This window comes from Fukomys damarensis, unplaced genomic scaffold, assembly GCF_012274545.1.
Source record: "Fukomys damarensis isolate Sample0158 unplaced genomic scaffold, DMR_v1.0_HiC HiC_scaffold_12, whole genome shotgun sequence".
Lineage (NCBI taxonomy): Eukaryota > Metazoa > Chordata > Mammalia > Rodentia > Bathyergidae > Fukomys > Fukomys damarensis.
The window spans coordinates 50,923,296-50,946,606 of NW_022900924.1; the positions used below are offsets into that span (position 1 = coordinate 50,923,296).

At 43.7% G+C, this 23,311-nt stretch overlaps 1 protein-coding gene across 4 annotated transcripts in view; it reads right to left on the minus strand.

Annotated features, from left to right (window-relative positions):
• Positions 1-23,311, minus strand: part of St6gal1 (ST6 beta-galactoside alpha-2,6-sialyltransferase 1) — a 99,808-nt gene that overhangs the window by 3,461 nt on the left and 73,036 nt on the right. For all 4 annotated transcript variants that reach the window (XM_010624153.3, XM_010624149.3, XM_010624151.3 and 1 more), the window contains 3 exons: positions 16,861-16,958; positions 2,117-2,215; positions 621-795 (listed from right to left, as the gene is read on the minus strand). In XM_010624153.3, coding sequence (XP_010622455.1) covers positions 621-795; positions 2,117-2,215; positions 16,861-16,958 — 372 coding nt within the window. The remainder of the gene's footprint in view (positions 1-620; positions 796-2,116; positions 2,216-16,860; positions 16,959-23,311) is intronic.

The following is a 23,311-nucleotide window of genomic DNA, read 5'->3' on the forward strand; positions in this document are numbered from 1 at the left end:
TTTTTCTTGTACTGGGAATCAAGCTCAGGGCCTCATCTTGCCAGGCAGGTGCTGCACCACTGAGCTACAACCCCAGCCCCTGATCCTGTTTTGATTGAAATACTTGATATCTCATTTATCATACTTTTTTTAGTATTAATCGTGATTTTAGAAGCATTGAATTAAAGTATTGCTTGATTCCTAAGTTTTGAGAAGCCCCTACATTGTAAACCTGAGAGATGAGGCCTGCTTAGCCCACATAAGAAGAAGCCCTGTTTCTCCTGTTTTTCTGCCTCCTCTGCTGCCATGTGTTTCCAATTTACTCCACCTCCATCACCAAGTGCTACCCTCTCCAAGGTCTAGTCCAGTGCTACTTCCTCCATGAAGCTAGAAGCGGATCCTCTCTCCTGTCTACCACCACAGGCACCTGACTGAATCCTCCCAGTAGATATCCTCAAGGAGAACAATCATATCTTACTTCTTTCTGTATGTCAGACAGAACTCAGCACAGTGAACCAACAGAGCAAATACCAGCAATTGTTTTGGTGAGCAAATAAACAAGTGGGTGGATGAAATCCCAGAGGAGAGCTGATCTCTTCTGGAAACAACCACGTGAGGTCTTTCCCGAGATGTGGACTTACCGAGCATCCCAGAGGATGGGGGATTTGGCTGGATCTCTTCTGGGGAGATTTCCTGAAGAATATCCCACAGCTCCCAAGGCATCTGGGGTCTGAGAATGTAAAAGGGCTGGTTGGGATGCAGCTTGCGGTAGCTCTTGTAGTTATTAAAGAAATTATAGTCGGGATTCTGGTACCACTGAAAAAGAAGAAAGTGGTGTTCTCAGGAAAGAAATGTGTACATGCCCTTATTCCTTGTAATTAGTCGTTCTCATCAGAGGCCATGGGAGGGGTAGGATTAAGGCAGGATCCTGAGAGTGAGCCCTTCCCTCAGAGCAGATCCCAGACTTCTGCACAGCAGGACCAAGCACAAAGTGCACCTATGGGAATGTTGGACTTGGTGACCCTGAACAGTTTCACACTTTAGGATCATAGAGCCTGGGACCGATATCACAGCTGAAAGGGGCCCCAGCCACCACCATCTAACCCCATCTTCTCTCTCTTTCTTTCTTTCTTTTTTGGGTAGGATCTTGCTACAATGGCTTGACTAGCCTCGAATCTCTAGACTCAAGTGATCTTCCTCTCTCAGCCTCCCAAGCAGCTGGGCCTACAGGACCACACATACATGCCACACCTCCTGGCCACAAAGTGCTCTCATTTTTAAAGGAGAGGAAAACCAGAGACTGAGTTGCCATATCTATGAGTTTAGAGTCCTTCTCCTGACTGGGAAAATTTGAGTTCTAAGTGTGGAATCAGTCCAAAATTGTAGGAACTAAGGTAGTAAGGGTGCCAGGAACACCAGCGGCTCTCAGCCACTTAAGTTGGTACATCCGACCTAAGAATTAAGTATCCCAAGAACAGTGCTGTCTGCCTTTCTGAGGTCCCTGCAGCCCACAGCAGACAGAGGCCAACTTAAACATGTAACAGACAGACAATTCTAGAAAGCCTGGGAGTCCAGCAGGCTGCTGACCCTTGGCTCCTTCACTGAAAGAGTCCATGTTGCTAATCTAGGCTCTCTGCTTAAGGACCAAGCCCTGGGACAGGCGACTTCCCTTATCTACATTCTGGTTCCTCCATCTTCAGGATGGGAACAACCACGCTTCCATCCACTTACTTTATAGTGTTATAAGAGTGAAATGAGAAGAATTCTGGAAATTGGAGGCACAGGATGGAAGTGTGGTAACATTACTGACAGGAGTAAGAGTTCACTGTTATCTATTCCTGTGGATGCTCATCAGGAATAACTGCATTAGTGAGCACAATCCACTCTGGACAGTGAGAAATTCAGCCATAACTGAGAGACCAGTCCAATGGCAATTCAGGGTGGGCCCTGGAGAGCAGCTGGTCCGGGACAGGAGCACGTAATTCTGAACCCAGTGGTCCTGATGAAGAGGGGTGCCCTAAACCTCAAATAGCCAGGAGTGGCTCACTTTAGCCATGAATTTAACAACTGAGGAATTTAGGAAAATCAGCCGGCAAACAAAAGATGCAATCCCTCCTTCCCCCGGACAGTCACTTACCTTTGGGATATCTACATGGTACATGGATGGGTCCCACACAATCAGGATTCCTTCATTGTACAAACTGTCCCTGAGGAAGCGCCCTTCTGTGGTGACCAACTGCAGAACAAAAAAGGAAATGAGCTGGTTACTTGAATGTTTAGGTGTGGATGCTTGGCTCATGGCAACAAGTGGCACACAACCTCCAGACACTAACTGAGCTCCAGAGGGGCTCTCCAGAGGGCTCTTAGTTGTTGCAACATTACCTTCAGCGAGAGGAAGGTAATGCCAACCTGAACTGTGTTGACTTGAAAGGACATTTGTGTCAAGCCATTAACCATGGTGCAGAAAGGCTGTCATTCAGTATTTAAGTTATAATACTGGACCAAGGATTTAGCTCAGGGGTGTTGCACCTACCTAACAAGTGCAAGGACCTAAGTTCAATCCCCGGTACATGCAAAAAAGTTATATAATATAGTGAGATTATGTAATTAGAGTATAATAGATAATTATAAATAATATCGTGTCTCTGGAAATGCGTTCAATAAGCTCTAAGTCCAATACATGGCACGCACACATCTCTCTCATGAGGTCCAGGGCAGTCAGTAGTTTCTGCAGTCTTGGAACAGATAACCATGTCTGTATCTGAGTGAAGAAGAAGCACTCTGCTTGTGTGCAAGGACTACAGCTTTAACACAAGAATCTCACCATCCTGGGGAGATGCTCATATATAATTTGCCAGGCAAAGCAGCCACAGCTCCTCTCCCTCAACCCCTGCCTCCTGGGGTCAGCTACATATGGGGAACTCAACCCACCTGGCTTCAACATGAATAACAACCAGGGGGGACAATTTTGCAGGATGTATTAGGAGCCTTTTGAAAAAAGCATATTGACGGGCCAGGGATTTAGTTCATTGGCACCGCACCTGCCTCATAAGTACAAGCTTCTGAGTTTGATCCCTGGTTCTGCAAAATAAGTTTTAAAGATTAAAAAATAAAGCATATTAAAACTTATTAATTCCACTTTGGGGAATTTATCCCAAGAAAGAATCCAAACTCGGGGAAAATATGCATGGAAATGTTCATTAAATGATCAAAATAATAAAAATGTAGTAGCAGATAGTGAAAGATACCGGATTTGGATACAAAAGAACCAGGCTCCACTCTTGGCTTTGCCACTAACTTATCCTGTAACTGTGGGGTAACTTCTTAGGCCTTCATTTTCCAGTGCAGGAAATGAAGACAACATTTCTTTACTGTCTCAAACAAGAGCTATCTTGAGGATCATATAAAGAAGATGAGTTAATAAAGACAGAAAAGTGGCCCCAGGGGCTTATTAATAAAAGGAGTCACGTCCCTCTTAGAAAGTTAGGAAAACAAAACTGAACTGTGAGATCAGTTGCCAGTCATCCTAAAGAGCAGGCAGGACAGATGTGGCCCAGGTGAGAGGGGCACATGGCAGAAATCAAATCAAGAACTGATGGTAAATGAAAGAATCACAGCTGTAACCTCTCCTACCTGGACCACCATTGCCAAGGCTGAAACCTAATCATCGGCCCTGTGGTGGTGGTGGTGTCTGAACATGACTGTGGGGGAGGGAAATTATCCAAGAGCTGCCTGAAGAAGAGTAATTGCCAGGATCCTAAGGTCACTGCACTGCCCTCTCTGTCCCCACAGGTCTGAGGGTGAAATTCATCAGAGCATCTTTGAGTCAAGAAACACTGGTGCTGGGCCCATCCTCACCAGGGACTATGCACCTGTAAAGGTGCTAAGGAGCCACAGCAGAGATAGTGTGAAGATGGTCAGAGGAGAGTAAGTACTAAGGAGAGACAAGGATGTTCCAGACAAAGGGAGGAACAAGTGCAGATTCCCAGATGAGAGAGATTGCGGCAGAAACTGCTAGTGGTCATGTGCTGTCCATGCTCTATTTCTTCCTTGGTAACAAACAACTCTGACTTTTAACCTAACTTTTAACCTGTGTTGACTTGAAAGGACATATGGCTATATAACATAGACTACCTGAAATAAAAATTTCCCAGCCTCTCTTGAAGCTAAATCTACATGTTACTAACCCTGACCAATGGTGTATCAGCAAGAATAAACAAAGGAAGTGCCCTCAGAGGCAGGATCATGGCCTTCCTTGTTTCTTCCCTAATTCGTACTGGTTAAAAGGTGGTTATGGTGGCTGGAGCTTGAGCAGTCATTGTGAACTGTGAAGTAGAGTCACATGCTAAAAATGACAAGCCCACTTAGTAGGTAGAACCCAGGATTTTGACCCTGTAGAATGTCACAAAAGCTCTGGAATGTCTACCTCTGGACTTTTCTATGAGAGAAATATATATTTGGTCTTGTTATGCCAGCCTCAGAGATGGCATGGAATGTTCCTGTCACTTGCACACAAACCCAATTCTGACCGGGATGGTGAGCAGCCTGTTTAAGGAACTGCTCAGCATGCCTAGGACACAGGGAGAGAGCTGGAAGGGATCAGACAGATGTAGGAAGGGGTCATGGCGGCAAGATCTGGGCTTCTTCAGCACTACAGGCAACGTTGGAGCAGGCTTCCTGGCAGATAAGGCTTTGCAAGTGGACGTGACTGAGACAGAGACAGGGAGGCCCTGGAGGCAGAGAGCCTTCCCCATGTATCTGTAGATATCTTCCAAGTCTCTCCTCAGCCCATACCCCCAAACAGCTCGCCTAGTGAAAGCAGGCAGTCTTTTCTCTACCTAAGCCTTTGTCTAGGAGTAGTGCTGATGCCTGGTGGTTTATTTACACGTTTTTATGAGTATTAGTGAAAACTGAGATTTTAAAAAATTGTCTCCACCTGACACGACCCCTCTCCAGCAGTTTTCTTAGTGTGCAAGACAGGAAGCTGGTGGCAGCATCTTCCAGCTCCTGAAGACACCCCCAGGATCTGTGGCTTCACTGATGGAAATTTTCAGAGAGATGCATAAACCTTTTCTCTTTACAATAAATGACAACAACAATAACAGATACCACTTAATGATGTTTTCTAACGCCAGTTACTTTCATACGTTATCTCAGTTGTGTTCACAGTAGCCCGAGGAAGTGAATATTAATGTGCTAATTTTCTGAAAATGGAAACTGACTTAGAGACGCTCTGTAAATTGTGTAAGTCACACATCTTGGAATCTGATTTGAGCCGTCTATCTGGCTCCAATCTACATGCTACACTGCCCAATGGAAAGAGGGCAAGTTGGGCACCCAGACTCTCAGGAGGTGTCCAAAAGAGCATTTGATGAGGTATTTGGGAGTACGAGAATTCTGCTTCTTGTCTGAACTGCAGCATGCCTAAGTGGACGAATTAATAAGGGACTGGCTAAATCCATCACTTTCAGGATGTGTACAGTGAAGTCCAGAGAACATAGAGAACTGTCTGAGGCTGGAGGTCAGTTTGAGGCAGAGACTGGACCAGAACCCACACTTGGGCTCTGACCAGAATATTCTGTGTTCTCCAGCAGACACTTAAATGGCACCCCAGGAGCATGGAGGCCACCCTTAGTCCTCCTGTGTATAACAGGGACAGGTTATTCACCTGAGCTTCTTGAGATGAATGACAGAGTAACCCAAGAAACAGGGAACAAAGGAGATAAATGATAGTTTTATTCAGAGAGAAGAAAGACAGTATGATCAGGGCTGGGATGTGGCAGAAGGAAAGGAAAGAAGCCAACCTCCCTGACACACATAGGAACATAAGTGGACGTGGCTCCTAACATACCCACATGAGTCCCCTTTGTGTGAGCCTCAAAGATTTCCTCAAGGAAAGATTGACTCAAAGCTATGCAGGGAGCTGACAGTGGGAGACCCAGTCTTGGTCCTTGTCTAACACGGTGGTCTCAGTTGGACCACATCACACCTCCAGGCTCAAGCACCTCGTTTATGGACACAGCACCTGCAAGGTCAATGCTCTTCTCCAGTACTCCTGTACTTACTGCTCAGGGAGGGCAACCTGGGTCCAGAGGTCCTGGGGAGAAGGGGAGTGAAGAGCTCATAATGAGGAGCATAGGTCACTTCCAGAGCAAGGGAGCCTCAGGGGACATCTGCCAGAAATGGGCTACTCCAAGGAGATGGAGTGTTGCTACTTAAAGCAACCTTTCCACTTATGAGGTAACAAATGTTCACTGCAGCAAGTTTGAAAATGTAACGAACATGAGTGCACATACATGCACGTGTGTGTGTGTACACACACGAAGAGCAAAAAATATTCATAATTGCAGTTTTCATCTTTTCCCTTCTGTTATGGACTGAACTGGGCCCCCACCCCCACCCCTCTGCCCACCAAATGTAAACACACAGGCCCTAACCCCCAGTGTAACTATATTTGGAGATACAAAAGTAACTAAAGTTAATTGACGTCATGGGGTGGAGCCCTAATCTAATAAGGGTTGTGTCCTTACAAGAAGAGGAACAAAGCCTTTCTGCGTGCACAGAAGAAATGCCATGCAAAGACATGACCAGAAGGCAGCCGCCCACAGGTCAAAAATCCAACCTACTGGCACCTTGACCTTGAATCCGATGACCTTGGATCCTCAGAGCCATGAGAAAGTAAATTTCTCTTGGTTAAGCCATCCAGGGTCTGGTATTTTATTGTGGCTACCCAAGCTAAGACATCCCCTCTGTATGTTTTGTGTGATTGTGTGTGTATAAATGTACTGTATTTTAAATGTAGGGTCTAAACCTGGTGTTTTTATGAATATTATAGAACAATCCAGGCTAATGACCCCCCCCAAAAAAAGAGGGGGTTTAAGTGCCTAAAAATTTCAAAGTTACACTGAGACATGTAAATGCCTATACATACAGATGTGTATGTAAACATGCTTCTTAGATGTGTGGAAACATGAGTACAAGTGTGCATACATATTGTGTGTATGTGTGCATTTATGTGTGTGTTCTTGTATCTATTTCCTAGCTCTACTTGCTCAAAGAGCCAAGAATCACAGACACCTCAGAAAGAATGAGTGGTCAGATCTTGGATTTTAGTAGCATTTCTCACTTAGAGAAATCAGAGACCTTTGATCACAGAGCAAGGTCAGGACTATATAGGGAAATAAGATGTCCCCGAATTTCTTGGTGCTCCTACAAAAAGCTCTGGCCTCTTCAAATTCTTCATATACCACGAGAATTAAACCTGTAGCTCTAGGTACAAGATCCTAATGATAAATGCAACTATCATTTGCTCTAAATGTACCAATAAGCTTGATGGAAAAGAAAAACCTGTAGCTCTGTCACTGCCCTTGATGTAATTTGCATCCTCTCTCCTCAGCCTTCAATCCTCTTGTACAGTAAGCAGATGAGACCCTGGGCTCCACAAGGGCAGGGGGCATGTCTGTCTCTGTCTTAGTGTTGTTGGCTGCTGAAATCCCAGCACCTCTCGAAGTCTGGCATGGGGAAAGTATGCAGCAATAACTTCCAGAACAAGGGAATGCCTAGTTGATCTCCGAAGTCCTTCTCATCTCTGATTTCCAGTACCATTTGAATCACCTCAAAGAAGGCGACACAATTACAGATCCCACAGATACTGAAAGCACAATGAGGTAGTATGAAGAAAAACTTATACCAATAAATTAACTAACTTAAGTGGCAAAATATCTTGAAAGAGGGAAACTAACAAATCTCAAGACGAAAAAAATGACATGAATAGCCTTATATCTATTAGAGAAATTGTATTTTTAGCTAAAAATCTTCCCACAAAGAAACTTGTAGGCCCAGCTGGCTTGAACAGTGAATTGTACCAAACAGTTAAGAAATGATATCAATTCTACCCCTCCAGACAGTTCATGAGAATAATTCTCAATTTACTCATGAGGTACCCTGACACCAAATACCATACACGTTGCCAGAAAGGAAAACTACAAACCTACACTCCTCATAAGCATGGATGCAAAACTTGCTAGTAAATCACCCTGAAGTATAGACATCTTGAGGTTGGGTGAGAGTCTGACACATAAGCACTGGTTATATGTGATAGCTGAACAGAAATGGAGCATGAGGTCAGATAAGAGGTCATCTCAAGGACAGCTGGTTTCTAAACTGTTGGCTTTGATTATACTCTTCTAGGGTTCAGTGGTACCTTCATAGAAAGAATCTCACACCAAAAACTGCTGCTGCTTTGTCCAACCTTCAAGATCAAGAGCATACCGTACTGTGCCTTGTACTTTTATAGCCTCTGTCTGTGTACAAGGGGTTGGGTCTTTTATCATTAACTGAAGTCCTTGAAGGGAGGGAATTAAATTCTCCTGCTGTTCCTCACACTGGGCAGGAATTTTGTGGGAGCTTATTTTCTTGCCTGAATGGAATCTGGGGCGGCTGGCTACACACCAGATGGGTGGACCACAAGGGAAAATAAGACTCAGAACAGCTCTGACATATTAAAAATCACTTATAACCTGGACTTTGGAATAAGAATGCAAGCTAAATCCAATATCAAGTCACCGCCCTTTTCTGTTTTTTGAAAACATCAGTGACTTAGAATGTGCCTTCTGGTCAAAATTAAGAGGCGCCAGAACGCATGATAGCCATCATGCTTAAATTTCAGCTTCCAAATCATGATGTCAAAACCCTCCATTAACAATTATTCCAACAAAATCACCTAACTCCTCCTCCAAGCTGTTTTTAGAACTGTCACTGAGAGAATTCCATCCAATCTCACTGCCCTGTTTATAGGTACCTTGAGAAAAAAAAAAAAATCAGAGCTTAAAGAAAGCTTCAAGGATTTCAGGGGTTAGTGGCACCCAGACCCGGATCCTAATCCCACCTCTACATCATACTTTCTGAGCTCTTGAGAAGAATTCACTTAAATTCTCTGGGCTGCTGTGCAGTCACGTAGCATGGAGGTCGGTGATCAGGCCTTACGTGAAAATCAAAAGCAGTAAGAACGGGAGGTCCTTAGGCAGCTTGAGTATTTAATAAACAGCTATCATTTCAGGACGGGCTCCCCTGCATAATCTGGGAATGCACTCATTGAACCCATCAGCATGCCCGTCACTGGGCAGAAGTTAGGTTTTGCTCCCACCCCCAGCACAAAATCTAAGAAAGCCAGTCTGTCTTCACGTCCCATCATTTCTTTCAGGCCCACTGAGCATAACAGTTGAGTGTCACAGAAATCTTCTAACTCTTATAGTCAAAATTAGATTTACTTAAAAAAGACCCACATTTAGCCGTATTGTTTTCCTGTTGAATCTCATAAATAACATCTGGCGCAGGTGCATGAACAGGTCTAAGCTGAAACTTCACAGTACGATGCTATTCTCTATAAAAAGCCACCTTCTCAGTAAGAGAAGCACCTTTTTTGTTTTCCACAGCTCTGCCACAGTCCAGATGCACAAAAGGCTGTCCCCCTTGCCATGTGAGCGGGTGGAGGGGGAGAGCTGAACCAACACAGGCCTTGCTCAAGAGAGAGCTGGTGGCAAGAGGTCCTTGCTGGTTGGGAAGAGAATGAGCAGCTCAAAGGCAGAATCCTGCCAATGCCAGAGCTGTTCTCACTGTGACTTCTGGGTGCCAGAGGCTCTCTGTGCAATGACGAGCTCCAGTTTGTCATCCAGACAGACCCAAAGCTGTTAGGATAACTGACCAAGACAAAAGATAACAGGATGGACCACCCACTTCCTGGAGTGGCAGCTAAAACAGGGTAACGTCAGAAAGGTGTCCATCACAGTTCAGCACCACAGGAACCATAGCATGGAGCGCCCGTGCCAAGATTATTAAGGCAACAGCCCAGACAGTTGGTGCTGCCCATAGGAGGAGACGAAGGAGGGTCAGGTGCCTGAGGAGGATCCTGGGGGTAAACAGCATACCCTGTGAAGGGCTGGCACAGGGCAGCACAGGGATCTAGAAGTGTGAGAAAAGAAGCTGTGCTTCAGTGGAGGACACTGCATTCTCTACAGCACCCACTTCTTTCCTCTCTAGCTGATTCTGGTTCTATTAGAGCTAATTCAGACCTAAGTAAAGTGTAGGCAACTGATAGCTGCTCACTCACTGTCGCCCACAGGAGTTCCAATTTACTCCCCTCCTCCCTCTTCCCTGACTCATGAAAAAAAGTGTAATTCTTTTTCTCCAAATCTGTGCAGGTTTGACACATTTCTGAACCACTTGTAGCATCTGCCTGGTTCCCTGGCATGCATCAAATAAATGCTTGTCACAAGATTTTTTTTCGATTGTCATGAGAGCCATGATCTTGCTTTTTTCGGAACATTATCTCTTAACGGAAGTCTTGCCTGCCTACTGCTGGGCACCTCCCAGGTGGCCCCAGGCTGCTTCGCCATTCCTGCTGGCAGGGAGATGGGAGGCCCATCTGCCCCCCTCGGGGTGGGGGAAGGTAACAGGCAGAGGCAGACCTTCAAGCCTGGAGTGACCATCGCCACCACTTGCATACCAGCCTCTTCACTCAGGATATCATTGGGTCCTACAAAGACCGCGCATGGTGTTTCTTCCTGTGCCTGTTCTTCCAATAAGGGAACTGAGGCCCAGAATGGTAGAACAACCTGCTCAAGCCACTCATGTAGGAAGTGCAGGGGGTAGGAATTTGAGCAGTCTAACTATCTAACTCTTATGTAAACAAAGTTTCAGGATCCTTGCAGGATTTGGATTTAGTTCTTCACAATGAATATGACCAAAATACCATAAAGGGGCCCCCAAGGAGGGTGTGTAACATCCTCAGGCTAAAGGAAAGTTCGGGGCTACTTCATGCTCCCCTCTTCACAGCTGCACCCACTGACCCCCAGGGCATACATACCCAGGCATCGGGAAAAAAATAATTTCCCTCTAAATTCATGCTCTTCAACCTCAAAGTAGCATGCATGGCCCAGACATCCAACTCCGTCCCTGGAGTGCCCTTGATCCCCCTTCTCCCTCACTGACAGTTTCAAACCCTTGCTTGAACCTTCTCTGCTAGTCTTGTCTCTGATTACATCTCAAACTCTCTTTTTCCGTCCTACTCCCCACTGACTCCTTTCTGCTGGGTTCATCCTCCCCCCGGCTTTGTTCAACCACCAACATGGCTCACTTAGCAACTACTTGTCTCTGCTTTTCACTGTCCTGTTTTCAGCTTTCCTCTTTACTAGCAAGTTTCTCCCCAGTGACTTTTTAAAAAAGTATTGCAATAAAGTGCACATAACAAAACTTATTTTATCTATCTGTAAATATCCAGCTTAGCACTATTAAGTATATTCACCCTGGTATACAATCAGCGCAACAGAACTTTATAATCTTTACAAACTGAAACACAGTGCCCATTAATCAACTCCTAGTCCTTCCTCCTCGTAGACCTTGGCAACCATCCTTCTACTTTCTGTCTCTAAGGATGATCATTCCAAGTATCTCAGAGATGTGAAGTCATGCCGCATTTGCCCTTTTGTGAAGATCTCCCCCACTGACATCTTTTTCAATTTTTTTTTACTATGGTAAAATACATAATAACATAAAATTGCCTATCTTAACCACTTTTAAGTGTGTAGCTCAGTGGCATAAAGTACATTAATATTGTTTGCCAGTGATCACCAATCATCCATCTCCAGAATTTTTTTCAGTCTTCCACAAATGAAACTCTACTCATGAAAAAAATCACACTCATTCCTTCTAGTTCCTAACAGAAGTGGTCCTGTGATGTGTTGCCAGATTCGCTAAAATCACTCAATAGATTAAAAGTCTTTACAAGACATAATGCTGAGAAAACTGTACTTTTTGGCTCCAGGATTGTGATTACCCTAAGTAACTCACATAAAAATAGATGCACGTTTTCTTTTGGTGACTGGATGATTTCGTTTACTATTACGTTCTCAGAGTTCATCCATGTTGTAAACTATGTCTGACCTTCCTTTTTAAGGTTGAGTAACATTTTGTTGTACGTGTATACCAGATCTTACTTATCCATTCATCTATCAAAAGACACTTGATTTGGGGCCCATATTTTAGGTATTGTGACTAATTCAGCTCTGAGCACAGGCACACATGTCCGAGTCCCTGCTTTCAATTCTTTTAAGCATGCCAAGGAGTAGAAGCGCTGGATCACATGGGAATTCTGTTTTACATTTTTCAATACTGTTTTTCACGATAGCTAACCATTTTACACGGTGCAAAGGGATTTCAGTTTCTCCTTACAGAAGTCATCCTAATTGTGCAGTTTTGATTTGTAGTTCCCTAGAGATTGCGGTGTTGGGCCCCTTTTCATGTGCTTCCTGGCTATTTGTGTATCTTCTTTGGCAAAATATCCATTCAAGTTTTTTACACTTACTTTTGAATTGGATTTTTTTCTTGTTTTAGAAGTTTGATACATATGCTGTTTATTAATTTTTATCAGATAGATCATTTGCAAATGTTTCCTCCCATTCTGTGGGCTCCTTTTACTCTTTTGTAAAGTACCTATCAATACACATTTCAAAAATATTTCTTTTTTTCTTTTTTTTTCTTTTCTTTTTTTTTTATTTTGGTTTTTTTGAGACAGGGTCTCACTGTAGTATAGTTGAGACTGACCTGGAACTCACTATGTAGCCCAGGCTGGTCTCGAACTCACAGCGATCCTCCTACCTCAGACTCCAGAGTGCTGGGATTACAGGCGTGCGCCACCACACCCAGCTCAAAAATATTTCATTCAGTCCAATTTGTGTGTTTTCTCCCTTTGCATCCTGTGCCCTTAGTGTCATAGCCGTAAAATCATCGCTGAACTTTATGTCATGCAGTTTTTGTCCTGTGTTGTCTTCTGAGAGTTTTATATAGTTTTAGGTCTGACATTTAGGTCCTGGATTCATTGGGAGTTTGTCTGTGTATATAGTGGTAGATAAAGACCCTTTTGCATCTGGACAGCCAGTTTTCCCAGAATGATTTGTTGAAAAGACTTTTCTTCCAGTGAGTGATTTTAATGACTCTGAAAACATCATATGATTATTTCTGTAAGGGTTTGTTTCTGGACCTCCTATTCTATTTCACTGGTCAATATGTCTCTCTTTAAATTAGTAGCACATTATTTTAATTACAGAAGCGCTGGAAGAAGTCCTGAAATCAGAAGTGTTGGCTCCCCAACTTTATACTTCTCTTCCAGCATTGTTTTAGCTTTTTGGGGTCCCTGTGATTCCATATGCATTTTAGGGTTTTTCTATTTCTGAAAAAAAAAAGTCTCTGGGCTCATAGGAAATGCATGTTTGGGGTGGTACTGAAACCTTGAAAATACAAGCTGAGTGTTTTTATTTAAAATAGTTGAGACCAGAAGTGTTTCAATTTCAGATTTTTTTTTCATATTTTGGAATATTTGCATAGACCTAAAAAGATGTTTTGGGTATGAAACCCAAGTCTAAACACACAATTCACCTCAATTTCGTATACACTTTATAAACACAGTGTAATTCTGTACAATATTTCAGTGCACCTGAGTTCAGGTTTTGTGCATGTGAGTCCAGGTGTGGAATTTCTCACTGTGGCATCACACTAGTGATCAAAAAGATTTTGGAACATTTTTTATTTTGAATTTTTGGATGAGGGGTACATAACCTGAGTTAAGTCTTCTAACTTATGAAAATATATTAAATATTTATATTACATTGTCATATATAATTGATATTGGCTATTTTACATTGATGTCTTCTCAATTTCTGTTAGAAACGTTTACAGATTTCACTGTACAGATCTTTGGTTAAATTTAATTTCTATTTAATTCTTTTGAGCCTAATGTAAATGAAATTTTTTTCTTAATTTCCTGTTGGGATTATTCATTGCTGGTATATACACTGTAAAAATGACTAACTGCTTCCTTTGTGTGAACTTGAGATCCTGCTACTTTACTGAGTTCTTTATTAGTTCTAGCAAGATTTTTAAAAGACTCTTGAGAGTTTTCTCATAGATCATACCATTTGTGAACAGAGGTGATCTAACTTCATCCTTTCATCGTTTTTCTCTCGTCTAATTTGCTCTTGTTGGGACTTCCAGTAACGACTTCAATGGCGATGGCAGAAATAGACATCCTTGCCTCCTTGCTAAACTTAGAGGAAAGATTTCAGCCTTTCATCCCTGACTATATTTGTCACTGGTTCTTCACATTCAGCCTTTCTGTCAAGGGGTTTCCTTCTATTTCTAGGTTATTGAATATTTTTGTCTTGAACAGGTGTTGAATTTTGTCAAATGCTCTTCTTGCGTCAGCTGCAGTGATCGTTACTGTTTTTCCCCTTGTTCTGTGTTTGTGGCACCACTTTGCCCTCCACTTCTGGCACAGTGTTTACATATACAAACAGACTGGCAACTTTACTAGCATATGGGCCGGGTACTGTTCTAAGAGCTTTGCGCAGGTCTTGCTGGTTTATAGCTCACAAAAAGTTTATAAGGAGAATCATTCACTATCCTTTATTGATGAGTAAACTGCAGCACGCCTAAGTTGGGCATGCACATTTAACTGTAAGAGGCAGAGCTTGTTTCAACACCAGGCAGGCTACTGAAGAGGCTGTGCACCGACTGCTACACTGTACTCCATACTGTGTGCAGAGCCAATGAATGAATGCATGAGTGAATGAATGAATGATGAATGAACGCGGGCATGAATGAATGGTAAGTAACCCTCCCCCAGACACTTAGGTACATCTTACGCAGAAGTAGAAGCTGGCCATTTGCGCTCCCTATGATGGTCTTCAGCTCCAGGATCTCTGTGACTGAGGCATGAGAAGGCAAAGAAACAAAGCTGGTCCTAACTCCTGTCTGACTTAACAGGAGCTGAGCAGCCTTCAAGGTCCAGACTCATATCCCTTGACAGGGCACTCTGGATCTTGCCACAAGGGCACCTCTGCCTAGCCAGAGCTGTGTGAATGCCTCTGGGTCCTGCCAAACAACTTTGGGTTGCAATTTCTCATATCCTGCCCACTTGTCAAATCAAGCGTAAATGTTGTTTTCTCCAGAGCCTCTTTCTTTTTAAAAGAAATTTCTTTTAAACCTCCCTCTTTCTCGTAATAAAAAAAGGTAAAATTAAAACCCCAAATCTGGGGTGGAACAGCACATATGCCCTGGAAGCACCTAGAGGTTACTGAAAGTCACTATCCTACAAGAATAAAACGGCTCCAGGAGGGGGAACAACAGACAAGATGGTGGCCTTTGCACAGAAGTTAAGTTCCTCACTGCCTTTGCCATCACAGACAGATGTTCAGGGCTGTGGATTTCCAGTGAAAAGTGTACTGCATCAGAAGTGGCTGAGCTTAGCTGGTGAGTTTATGAAAGTGAGGAAGGAAAGAGAAATAAAGAAATAGACTCCTGCCGCAGGGAAATTGAAATGCACATTCTGCCGGGAAAGCGTTGACATGGTATTTCTGATCAGTTCCAGGATTCAGTCCCTACTTGAGTGTCATGGGGGAGGTATACAGATATTAAACATTTACATAAAAACACCCATGATTCATAGTTCGCTCAGGAAAGGGCAAATATCAGTGGCTGTGAGCAAAATGAACAGGTTCACAGCCCTAACATGCAATATTTTTTAGGTGGAGTCTCCCTACGTTGCCGGGTGGCCTTGAACCCAACCACACATGTAGTTAGGACTATAGGTGGGTGGGCCCCATTGTGCCTGGCTGACATGCAATTTGGTGGGGGGCGGGGGTTACTTGGGATCCAACTCAGGACCTTGAGCTTGTATGGTGCCACTGAGCTAAATCCGGGCTTAACGTGCAATTTTTGATACATGTGTAATTCAGTTTTTCTACTACTTAAATCTATTAACAGAATTTTGGAGCAATAATATTCCTCTAAACTTCTGTTTGTATTGAGAAATCAGTATGTGCTACCTGAAAATGAATTATCCAGGGGAATCCATCCAGTAATATATGAACTCTAGTGCATGATACACATAATGAAATGGTAATGATGTTTTAGTACTTGTATATCATTTTACAGCTCACAGAGAAATTTCACACACATTTCTTCACTGACTTTTCACACCACCTCTCACTCTTCCCTGGAGCCTTCTGCATTACAGACCCTCAAGCAACATTCCAGGTATGGCTCTCAACTGCAGGAACAACAGAACTCTGCTTTCCTGGGCCTTAGACACTGCCATCATTGCAGACTAATAGCATATGACTACTTTTTCTTTTTTTTTTTTTTTTTTTTTTTTTTTTTTTTTTTTTTTTTTGGTACCGGGGATTGAACTCGGGTCCTTACGCTTGCAAGGCAGGCCACGGAACCACTGAGCTAAATCCCCAGCCCATGACTACTTTTTCTTAATGAGCACATCATACATAAGGTTGGGGATAGACTTGCTTTCACTTTCTCCAGTAAAAACTGTGGATCTCAGGAAGGTCAGGAGACTTCATCTAGCAGCCCTGAAGCACTCCTACTATACAGTCTGCTTTGGAGTCCACAGTGTCCTAGTCCTCTCACCCCCGATATTAGACTTAAAATGTCCTCCAAAATTCTCCTTTGTATGGAAGGTGATTAGATCATGGGGCCCTATGCTAACCTGGGTTTAGTCCTCTGATGAGTTCAGAGCTGACACACTCTTCAGTCCTGGAGCCTGGTTAGAGGCAGGTAACTATGAGCATGACTTGGAAGGGTGCATCTCCTTCCTCACTTCCTCCCTTCTCACTAGGCTTCCTGGCCTTTGTGGGTTGAGCACCTCTGCCTCTACCAGGCCCCCCTTCCATCGTGTTTCTACCTTGGAGCCTGCAAACCACAGGCTAAAACTGTGAGCCACGATAAACCTCTCCTTTTTAAGCTGTAGGTGTTGGTTATCATATCTCAGCAGTGGGATTGTGACTAAGACACCAATCTACACAGAAAAATCTTTACCTGAGAGTTCATCAGTCGAATGGTAGTTTTCGTGCCCACATCTTGTTGGAAGTTGGCTGTGGGTGCCCCATTGAACCTCAGGACTGCATCATGATCATCTATAAACCACAAGGAAATAGAAAAGAGGTGATGGATGAGTGCTAACAATATACAGACAGAGAGAAGGGCAGGGGTGGGAAGAGAAGGGCAGAAAGAAAGGAGGAAACAAAATACAAATGCTTTTCTGATTTTTATCCCATCATGATATAAAGGGAAAAATTATATTTTTATGGTGCTCAGGTAGAGCTCACAGACAGAAATGACATCCTTCTATCAGCCACTGCATGAGCTAATGGGGGTCCAGATCGTGAATCCTGAAACCCATTAAATGGCACCAGTGGACAAGGCACAGCAGAAAAGTGAGCAAGGCCAGTGTGCAACTTGAGGAGGAATGGCTATTCCAATTATCAAAGGAACAAACCAGATATGCTGTAGGCATCACCAGTAAATTATATTCTATCCCCATCAGAAAAATCAAGGCAATGTCATACGCTCAGTCTGCTCTCCAAGTGCACAGTGCTTGGCAAATGGAAAGACTCACTATGGCATCCAAGGCAGCCATAAGTGTTCATTTAGGAGCCTAAAATACGGAGGAGGGTCACAAACCTAGTGTGGGAGAAATGGAGCAAGAGATCATAGTGGTAAACTAAACACCATTTGTATATAAAGAAATTCAATCTGTATCAGATAGACTGTTTCAAAAAGCATCGAGTTAGTCCTTGGGCTCAGTCTTCTTTTGGCCACGGAAGCAGAGTCTGAAAGATGGAGAAGTTTCTCTACCTACACTGCCCAATCGGATGAATGAAGCGATAGCCTCTAAGAACTAACCCCATCTGGGACCTTTGTGATCCAGCGACAGCTCAGCCCAGCCTTCCACGATCAAGAAAGTTTAGGGCTCACCACCATAATCTCCACCAGAGTTGAAGCTCAGCCCAATAATGTATTGTTCCACCTGCCCCCATGGGGCTTTGTTTGGGCTGTTCCTTATCCACACAGATAGGGCTGAGGGGATGAAAAGACCTTCGGTACAACCCAAGATGATCCGGAAGGGGAAGCTAAGGGATGAAGTGCTCCCTCTTTGTTCATTTCCAGAGTAGGTGCTAAACCTCATGCACAAGTCCTGGCACTCCATTCACAGAAACAACATAACCCTATCCACGGTCCTAGGACAGAATGTCACTGAAATGGTTTGAAAGTGACCTAAGACAAACATAGTCCACATTTTTTTTCAGCTTAAGGGACAGGTACACTGAACTGCAAATAGGGCAGCAAGTCTATCTTTGCACAACTCAGAATTACAAGCTTTGTCATGGGAAATGCAGATCTACAGAAACTGCACTTAGCCAACTATCTCATTTCAAGATTGAAAAAAGAAAATTGTTGCAAATCTGTGTAGAAAGGAAATGAAAGCTCCAGTGAAGCAACTAACAGTTTCACGAAAGGACTACTTACTAAGGTTGAGTAGAGTTAAAGGAAATCAAGGCACGGAAGGCTAGGACACTGGGGTCAGCTGCTGCAGGAAGCCATTACTATTGTGACACTCAGAGCAGAGACCCTCAGCTAAGAGGGAGCTGCTGTCAGGAGCTGTAGCCTTTAGGAGAGGAAAACAGCTACTGCTTCCATCCAACAGGCAGGTAAGGGCCTGAGTAATCAATATCATAACCTCTCCCCCCTCTACCCCTCAAATCTTACAGGCCTGAGGGGAAAAAGGGGAAAGCAGGCCCCAGGGACCAGAGGGCTGCCTGACAGGGCCTGAGACGCTGCCACAGGGAAAGTGTAAGCCCTGAGCTTATTTTGCAGGGGACACCCAGGGAAACATGCCCCAATCTCATCTTCCTTCCCCTCGGCTTTATGCCTGTACTTCTCCTGACCAGTCCCAAATGGAAGCCAAATGGCGTGGAAGGTCCACTGCTGTGACCCAGAATGTCAAATTCCAGGCGAGAGAGCTAGATGGGAAAGCGAAGAGAGTAGATTTGGAGGGGCTGATGGAGAAAGCTTAGCATGGGAGATTAAGATTGATCTTCAATGTTGACCCAGAGAAAGGAGGTTCTTTTTGTTCGTTCAGTAAATACTGACTGGGCAGCCGGGGATTTAGCTCAGTGGTTCCGCTGCCTGCCTTGCAAGTGCAAGGACCCAAGTTTGATCCCCGGTACCAAAAAAAAATACTGACTGGGCAACTATTCTCTGCCAGGTGCAGTTCTCAGCACCACGGACAAGGGTGTGAGCAAGAAAGATGAGGCCTTGCCCTCAGATACCTTACATGCTGCTGCACTGAGAGATGGTAAGTATGACCTGCATATAAAATAATCTGATCAGTACACCGAGTTGTGTGAAAGACACATTGACAACCTCCGGTAGGCAGAGTGATGATTTGCGGAATGTCTCAGGCTGAGACCCTGGAAAGGGCCCAGGGAAGTCCATTCCAACTAAAGGATACAACAAGTGTTAAGACCACAGTGAGGGTAAGGACTTGGCTGGAGAGAAGTGAGTGAAAGGAAGAAAATCAAAGACGCAGCTAAAGAGATTGGCAGGAACAGATAGCGCAGGGCTCCGGAGTAAGAAAACAACTTTCTCGAATGGAAAGGAGATCAAGAGATGGAGGGAGGGAGGAGAAATGGGGAGGAAAGGGGATGAAAAAAGGAATTGAGATATGTTATGTACAGGTACCAACTCCATACAAAGAAGGTCAACATTGTGTACTGCAAATAGGTACGAATAAAAATATTTTATTAAAATATCAAAGAAGAAACCTTCTTTAAAAAGCTAATTGGAAATACCGAATAGTTTCCCTGGTGTGAATAATCTGCAATAATACAGAAGATCCTAATAAGATTACTCACATTGAGAAATGGGAAGAAAAGATCTAAAGGTGTAGGGAAGGTGGGATGGGTAGGGGAAGGGTAAAAGGGAAAAGAAAAAAAATGTGAGATAATGAAAAGATAGAAATAAAGTGGTTATAGATGGGGAGGGGAGGAGGGGGTGAAGGGAGGGCAGGGACAAGGGGAAAAATGAGAATCAAGACCTGTCATGTAGAGGTACAAGATCCCAACAATAAATGTAAACGTACGTATCCATAAAATGTACCAATAAATTCAATTAAAGCTGAAAAAAAAAAAGCTAATTGGAATCATAAACAAAAGGGATGGGATCCTTGTTTGTCAACTTATCTTCACTAGTCAAAGTTGAAGAGCTTTCAAACTCAGAGTCCTCCAGGAAGCACCCAGAGTGATCTGCAACCCAAGGGGTCAAAGCAAACAAGCCTGCCAAGTAGGAAGGCCGCGGAGGACAGGAGCTCCCACCTCTTTAACTTTACCTTACGCATCACTGTGTGCAGTTGATGTAATTACATGCTTAGAAAATTCAATAGAAACAGCTCATTAGGAAATTCATAAATGCATCCAAACTCACTGCTTCAGGTGTAGCAATTCTAAATAGCTAGAAGTCATGATGTGATAAATTTATCACCTAACATTTTCATATTTTCAAAAGAACTTTACAAGTCATCTCCCTACCCTACCTCTCTCTTTCTCTGTTTTTTATTTTTTGGTGTGGTATTGGGGATTGAACCCAGGGCCTCACCTGTGCTAGGCACCTGCTCTATCACTGGACCAAAGTCTCAGCTCTCTTTAATCTTTTCATTTTGAGACAGGGTCTTGCTCAGTTGCCCAGGCTGCCCATTAGCCTATAATCCTCCTAGATCAGCCTCCCAAGTACTGGGATTACAGGTGTGCACCACTGCACCCAGCCCTCATTTTAATAAAGTTTTATTGGAATATAGCCAAGCCCATTCTTTACTACTGTGTTTTACGGTTGCTTTTGTACTACAGCAGCTGAGTTGAGTACTTATGACAGATACTGCAAGGCCCTCAAAACTAAAAATATTTTCTATTTGCCTTTTACAAGAAAAGCTCTCTGACCTCTGCCATAACCAATCATGTTCTTCAAGCCACTCAATCCGCAAGTGTCTTCTCTGTCCTCATTATGCTCAAATACAGGTCCCAGCTCTGCAGACTTTGATGCCAACAGCTGCCATCGCCCAGCTGCATCCCCCTTTGCCTTCTGTCAGAGTGGTGCACACACCTGATTCTCCTCCATCCCCTCTCTGCCCTCCTGAATTTTCTACTTGTCCTTGTTCTCAGTGTTCATCTGTCTAGGTTTTCTAATTGGCTCTCTTCCCTAGACTACTATATCACCTCACTTCAGTGCAAATGACTCCTAAAGTTGACCTGCAGATCTGATTCTTCTTCAGAATCAAATACTCAACAGCACAGACACCTACAGAGGGAAACCCACAAACACTTCAGATTCGTAGCATACCAAGTGGAATCTGCCTTCCTCCAGAATCACACTCCCCAGCAACAGGACAGCGCCTGTTCCTACACTAGAACTCTGGCTCCTACCTCTTGCTCGAGGTCATTTCCACATCTTAGACACTAAGTTCTGGCCCTTCTCTCTCAGGATACTGCTCAAAGCAGGCCCTTTCTCTACACCACCACTCCCAGTGCCGCACAGCCTGGATAGGACTTCTTAGCTGGATGTGGCAATGGTCCCCCAAAATGGGGCAATTACACAGAAGTCCCCATGAAGACAGGACTCAGGTACAAATGAAAGAACTCCCCAAAGCATACACCATCCTATTGCTCTCTTGCTCCAAAACCTCTAGGGTTCTCTGTGGCTTACAGAACAACACCCAGCATCTTTACAGGGACTGTTAACATTCTATAAGGGTCGAACCTTCACTCCCATTCTGGCCCCATTTTTCACCCTTCTTTACCCTCTGGGCCCCCCTTTCCAGCCAAAGAGGATTCAGTCATGCTCAAACACACTAAGCACTTTTCCCTGTGCAGCCCTTGCTTCTGCTTTTGCCTCCACTCAGAATGCTCCCCTCCTTTCCCCTAGGAAAGCAACAAAAGATTAGTCCTACCACACTTTTCTATGAAGCTGCAACCAATATGAGGCACAGGAGCTAAGCAGTGGGATCAGGTATTTAACTCAGTGGCACCACGCCTGCTTCACATGCTCAAGGTTCTGAGTTCTACCCCCAGCATCAAAAGAAGAGCTAAGTGGGGTGGGCTACGAGTCAAACAACAGCTTCTAAACCCCAGTCTGCTCTCAACAAGTTGTGTGCACCTCCAAGAGTCTCGTTAGCTCATCACAAATGGCAACGGTGATCTGACCCTGCTCAGAAGGCTGCTGGGAGAACTCAAAGAATAAGCGGGTTTGACACACAGCAGGTGCACAGTGAGGGTCACTGCTATTGGCTATAGTGTTTTTTAAATGTGCTCTCATTGGAAATGAAATTCCCAACAAATCTAAGATACTTTCTATGCATAAGTAAACTACCAAAAATAATTGCAAGTTTCTGAGTCCACCATTGGCTGGTTTGTGGAACCAAGGGAGGCACATTATGCATACTTTCTACACTTTCTCTGGCAAACGGTCTTGCCATGGCTGAAAACACAGTCATAAAATGTATCTTCCTTAAAGAGGAAGGATATATCATGTACATGTGCAAATTCCCTATGACGAATTTGCCAAGAAATGTTTTGCTTTAAAAAAAATAACGAGAAAGAAAAGTCGAAGATCAGCATGCATGAGGCTGTGGGTTTGATTCCCCAGCACTGAAGAGAGAGAAAAAAGAGAAGATTATTACACAAAAAAATATTTTCAAAATACAAGTAGTGGGGGGGCACTTGATTGATAATATGAACAATTTGCTTAACTGAAACTCTAAGAAATGCAAATTAAGAATGCACTGAGCCCCCGGAGCAAGCCCGCAATTCCAGCACTCAGGAAGCTGAGCCAGAATTGCTACAAGTTCGTCACTAGGCTACATAGTGAGTTCAAAGCCAGCCAAAGTGACCTGGTGAGACCACAGCCAGCCTAAACTGCATAGCGAGACCCTGTCTCAAAAAATAAAAAAGGAATGTACTGAGATAAAATTTCAGATATATCAAACTGCCAAGTATCCAAAAGTTTGACAATTCATTTGTCTGGCTATCTCATACACTGTTGACAGGAGTCAATTGCAGACGCATTTACCATTAGCCCCAGCAAGCTTACTTCTAGGAATCTACCCTGCAGCTAAATAAACACTGGACAACACACTCACAGGTTAGTCAGTGCAGAAATGTTTACAGTAGCAAGAGTTTGGAAAGGAACTAAAGGTTCACCAACAGAACTGACTTAATAAAATAGCCCTGGTCCGGGGATTTAGCTCAGTGGTTCCACCGCCTGCCTCACAAGCACAAGTACCCAAGTTCAATCCCCGGTACCAAATAAATAAAATAGCCCTATGGTGAAGTGTATGCAGTCATGGAAATGAATAAGGAAGATTTCTACCTAATGATAAGGGGTATTTCCAGTATCCATTAAATGGGAAACATGGCTCAATCTTATATATAAAATTCAA